Raw genomic sequence first — 4,787 nt, 5'->3', positions numbered from 1 at the left:
CGTTGGTAAATAATTTTACTATTTCTTTTCTAATATCCTTTTTCGTCTAACTTTCTTGCGGAGACTTGCCATTCAATTCAAAAAATTGTATTAAGAAATAAAAACTAAAGTTGGGCGCCAAAAAGAAGCCTAAAATGCAATAAAAGTGTGCATTCAGTGGAAGACAATGGAAAACAAATTATTGACCTAAATTTTAAAAATCAACAGGTCAAATAAAACTTATATACGGATAAAAATACAGTAATTAAACGAGTCTTATATGTATATTTACTCAAATATTTAATCAATGTTATTATGGACTGTTGTGACCTAGCGCATTCGCCAAATACTAATACTGGTTATACTATTTGTTCAAATACTGTTTGTCCGACAATACTGATTTTTTGGTGAATATTCGTTCAATTATTGACATTTTCTTTGAAGTTTTGAAATTGGTTTTACCACCCTGATAAAACGCTGCTACTAGCTAAAGTTTTTTCTTTGTTAGTAGCTTAATTTCAATAACTTGACTGAATTCTTCTTTTTGACAAAATTAGATAGTTTTTTATAAACCTCGCCTATGACTAAAAATATTTAATAAAATATATAAAATATTTGTAAGTTAATCTTTCTAAAGACTTTTCAATGTTAATAATTACACCATATTGATCAATACAAAATATAAAATTATATTTAAGGCTTTAACATAGTAAACATCAAAGTCTTGTAATAATTATTATTTATAATTTTGAGAGTAACAAACCTCAAAGGCTAGTTATGTTAATAGTTATTAATTTAAGCAATCTGTTATGCTGTTAGTTATCTGTTAGCTGTAGTGATAAAAAAGCATAGAAACTAAAATTATAATATTGAGTTTGTCTGTCTATATTAAAAAAGTTATACAACTCTAGTTCTATAAAAATTACAAATTTCTCTATCAATCTCCTCATCTCCAGTTAGAGATACTGTTGCCATAAACTTCCTAAACTCATCTGAATCAGAGTCGTTAAAAATATTATACTTTTTGGTTTCTATCTGGTATTCTTCTTCAGGAGGATAAATCACCACAGCACTTTGGTAATTATCATAACATTTTTCTTGTACCATATTAATTTGACCTTAAATAAATTAAATTAAAATAAAAAAAAAAAATTGAAAACAAAAACACACTGTATTTAAACATACTTAAAGCACATTCCTGACGTCTTGGCGAATACTCCAAACAGCATTCATCAAATCTATCTTTAGACTTGTCGAGTTTATTTGGCACCAGCTGAATTTCACAACACTCGTCGCTTTGATCCGGCAAATCATTTGCTAAATGTGTTTGATTATTTGCCAAACTCGTTACGGTATCTTGTGATTCTTTGTATGCAAATGAACTGCGGCTACTACAACATTGTACGGTATTAAATAAATATTTAGCTGGATGTTTCTGCTTAATGTAATCGGATGGTATTAGGGAGGTGTCGTAGTTTTGAACTTTAAGAGGAACATTTTGTATTTGGTAGCCACATTGATCATGAACAGGATATTGAAAGTTTTGAGGATTATAGTGACTGTTATAAAATCCATGTGGATTGCAAGAAATGCATCTTTTCTCAATTTGAATAAATTGATTTTGACAGTTTCTTGCATCTGCACACATATTTGTGCAATGAGAACTTTCTTGCTCAAACGTATTGCAAACATGGAACTTAGGTGAGATATATCGATGTCCACATTTATCATATTTACATCCTTGTGATAAGGTTTTTATACAATCATAAGCTTTTTCCATAGAGCAATTTTTCGGGGACTTAATGGAGTACATTTCTTTTTCATATGTTTTTATATTAATTCTAGTCTTAGCCTCTGCTAATCCGCCCTCTAACTGCAAAGTCTCCTTTTTTATTTCCTTTAACTGTTCTAGGCTCTTGGCATAAACATTTTGCTGACGCTCCAACTCTTCATCTAAAATAATGTTGATAAATAAAATTATATTAGAACCAAATGCCAAGCTCACAAAGTATATTTCTTCTTTTTTGACTATGAAACTCATTATTGCCATCAAGTTTTTCTCTAATATAAGTTATTTGGACCTGACACTCATCTATAGTGGCTGCCAAAATTTTTGCTTTCTCATACGCACAAGAAAGTCGCTTTAGGTAATAGTCTACTTCCCTGTCTTTTTCTTCATTTAGAACACTTTCTTTTACTGAATAAGTGCTTTCATCACTAAAATCTAAAAATAATTTATTTTACGAATTCTACAAAATTTTATATTTCAATATATACCTGCTCGAATATTTTCAAGTTCATGTTCTTTTTTTATTTTAAGAGCTTCTTGCAGCTCGTGAATTTTCATCTTAAAAACGTCTAAGCAATACTCTGTACTAAACGGTTCTAATTGAAGCTGTTTAAAGCTCTTCTGATTGGCCAAAAATTCATCTAATTTAACACTTATTATACTCTTATCGGCTTTTGATAAACTTCTAGACTAATAAAGTACAAATTATCGGTAAAAAAAATTACTTAGTTTAAATTATTGTCACCTCCGACTGCTTTAGAACCATCTGCCGTCGTAACTCCTGCAATTCATTCTTTAAAATTAAAATTTCCTGATAAGGATCGATCACTTCATTGATAATAGGATCAGTTTTTAACAAAGATACTCTTTGAGCAAACTTGCAAGTGCTAATCGTCTCCTTAAGGAAAATCCACAGTTTAACTAAACTTAGAAAACAAATTAATGACCTACTTGTAAGTTCTGATTAGAGACATTCAATGTGGCTAGCATCACAGTTAAACAGTTTCCAGCCAAAGAATCTTTCAAAATAAACGTCATAAGACTGTTTCGGTAAGGAATATGGATCCTTCTGGATTCAGATAGGGCTAGTATCACTTGCTGGAGAAAATGTAGTGATAAGTTTATTTGCTTTGCCTCGTTAAGGGTACTGCCTGTTATGTGGGACTTGTAAACTCGTTCAGATCTAAAAAAATGTCACTAAAAAACGGTTTTGATATTAATGGCTTGTAGGTACCCTGCTAAGTCAACAAGGTTTAACTTTGAATAAACTAAGCTCTTAGACTCACTGGGGCGTGAAGACACGTAAATTGTAAATATGCAGTGTGATCTTGACGAATATTCATTTAATGGGGTTTCAGCTACAGCTCTGGAATAGGAAAGATTTGTGTTTAATTTATTAAAACATAGTATATACATAACCCAAATGGATAAGGGGTTCTGAAATATTAGTTGTGAAGTTGCCTCTTTAATATTTTATGTGTTTATTTATTATATATTTTATACTACTTAAAGCGTAATTACATATTTACTAGTTAAACAAAGTCAGAAAGCATTATTATCAATTTTCTGAATTAAGCCTGATTAAATGATGGTTCTAATATTAGTAAAATTCGTCCATTAAGTTAAAGTATGCATAACTTTAATGGACACAATATACGAGTTTATTATTTTTTTAAAATGTGAACAACTCTGAAACAATTTATGCCTATTTAATAAATTTTCTATAAAACATATCTACTTCTTCTCAAGTATAAAAAAATAATGAGAACATTTTGACAATTTTTCTATAATAAAGTAAATGTTACCTATTAGTATTACCGAGGAATAGAAGACGCATGGCTTCCTCTTCAGTTGAAACTGGTAAAACATTTAAATTTCTTAAATGAGCTTCTCCTTTGCCATCTTCCAGTATAATAACGCGACTAAAAATAAATTTTAGCAAGAATTATACAGAAAAAAATATTACTTACGGTAGCTCCTCCAACATTTTTGAACAATTCTTTGTAGCCAATAAATCATAGCAAATTTCATTGTAAATTTCCATGTAAGACACGTATAAAGTTGGCTTTTCTTCAGACTATAAAACAGCATTATGCTACGTATTATTAAAATTTAATATACTGTATAAAACCTTTTCAATCGAGGCGAAAATGCTTTGCAGACAGCGTGGAATAATGCCTCTATCTTCGTATTTTCTTGCAGAGCCTGTCATCGTGTAGGTTTTGCCGCTGCCAGTCTATAATGATGAATGGTTATATAAATGATTTGAATAAAGTGTGAATATTACCTGTCCATAAGCAAAAATAGTTCCATTAAATCCCTGCAAAAGACTGCATTTGTTATTAAAAAAATTGTGCAAGGGTAAATAAGAGTTATTACCTCGATACTATAGGTTTAGCCACATAGTTAAATATGTCTTCTTGACTGGCCAATTCATCAAAAATTTGATTAAATCTATAGAAATAAATGTACAATGTAAAATATCAATAAATTCTTAGGGCACACTTTACCTGAATTTAGAAAGAAGTCCTTTATCATTCTTGTAAAAGATAATATCTTCCTTTTCAGGGGTTGCTTTTACAATATCATAAACCTGCAATTTTTTATTTTACATCTTATGATTTTTCTTTATAAACCATACCTTATTAATTAATTTTTTTTCTTTTTTGAGTCGAGCATAAACTTTTATACTATTGACAACCATTTTATTAAAACTGTGTCAAAAATATGTCAAAATAAAGGAGTAATATATTTATAGCATCGATCGAAATTAAAGTATTTATATTTATTTATTTTGATATAAAAACGCTCTTTTTTGTAAAAACGTACATTTGAAATTTTACCAAATAAATCCCAAGGCCGTGTTGTGCAACAAAAAATTTTAATATTGACTCTGGATATTTTATATCTAATTTTATTTAAGCCAAATTTAATGACTACATATACGTGTAAATACCCTTTTATCCCGGTGTTCCTGTTTATTCCTGCCGCTGCATCTCGCCTGTTTTACTGCTATTCC

At 29.7% G+C, this 4,787-nt stretch overlaps 1 protein-coding gene across 2 annotated transcripts; it reads right to left on the bottom strand.

The window, feature by feature from the left end:
• Nucleotides 1-846: 846 nt before the first annotated feature.
• LOC126737464 (kinesin-like protein KIF6) lies at nucleotides 847-4,472 on the bottom strand. Of its 2 annotated transcripts, XM_050442375.1 has the most exons (14): nucleotides 4,410-4,472; nucleotides 4,279-4,361; nucleotides 4,148-4,222; nucleotides 4,056-4,098; nucleotides 3,900-4,004; nucleotides 3,739-3,845; nucleotides 3,574-3,690; nucleotides 3,003-3,134; nucleotides 2,720-2,951; nucleotides 2,514-2,666; nucleotides 2,257-2,458; nucleotides 1,985-2,203; nucleotides 1,165-1,932; nucleotides 847-1,097 (listed from the first exon to the last, which is right to left on the bottom strand). In XM_050442375.1, the coding sequence occupies exons 1-14, from the start codon at nucleotides 4,470-4,472 to the stop codon at nucleotides 877-879; spliced, it is 2,520 nt and encodes an 839-aa protein (XP_050298332.1). In that variant the 3' UTR covers nucleotides 847-876. The 2 variants fall into 2 exon arrangements, with proteins under 2 accessions (XP_050298332.1, XP_050298333.1); XM_050442376.1 differs by lacking the exon at nucleotides 4,410-4,472 and having other exon boundaries at nucleotides 4,056-4,088; nucleotides 4,279-4,317.
• Between the last annotated feature and the right edge of the window lie 315 nt (nucleotides 4,473-4,787).

This window comes from Anthonomus grandis, chromosome 6 (genome assembly GCF_022605725.1).
Source record: "Anthonomus grandis grandis chromosome 6, icAntGran1.3, whole genome shotgun sequence".
In the NCBI taxonomy this organism is placed as follows: domain Eukaryota; kingdom Metazoa; phylum Arthropoda; class Insecta; order Coleoptera; family Curculionidae; genus Anthonomus; species Anthonomus grandis.
Note: the sequence above shows the minus strand (reverse complement) of the source record. Positions and strands in the feature narration are given on the sequence as shown.

Coding starts and splice junctions, on each gene's coding strand:
- LOC126737464 (XM_050442375.1), bottom strand. CDS start 4,472: ATGGTTGTCAATAGTATAAAAGTTTATGCTCGACTCAAAAAAGAAAAA. Junction 3,135..3,573: donor TTCCTCGGTAATACTAATAG/GTAACATTTACT, acceptor TTCCTATTCCAG/AGCTGTAGCTGAAACCCCAT. Junction 2,952..3,002: donor AACCTTGTTGACTTAGCAGG/GTACCTACAAGC, acceptor ACATTTTTTTAG/ATCTGAACGAGTTTACAAGT.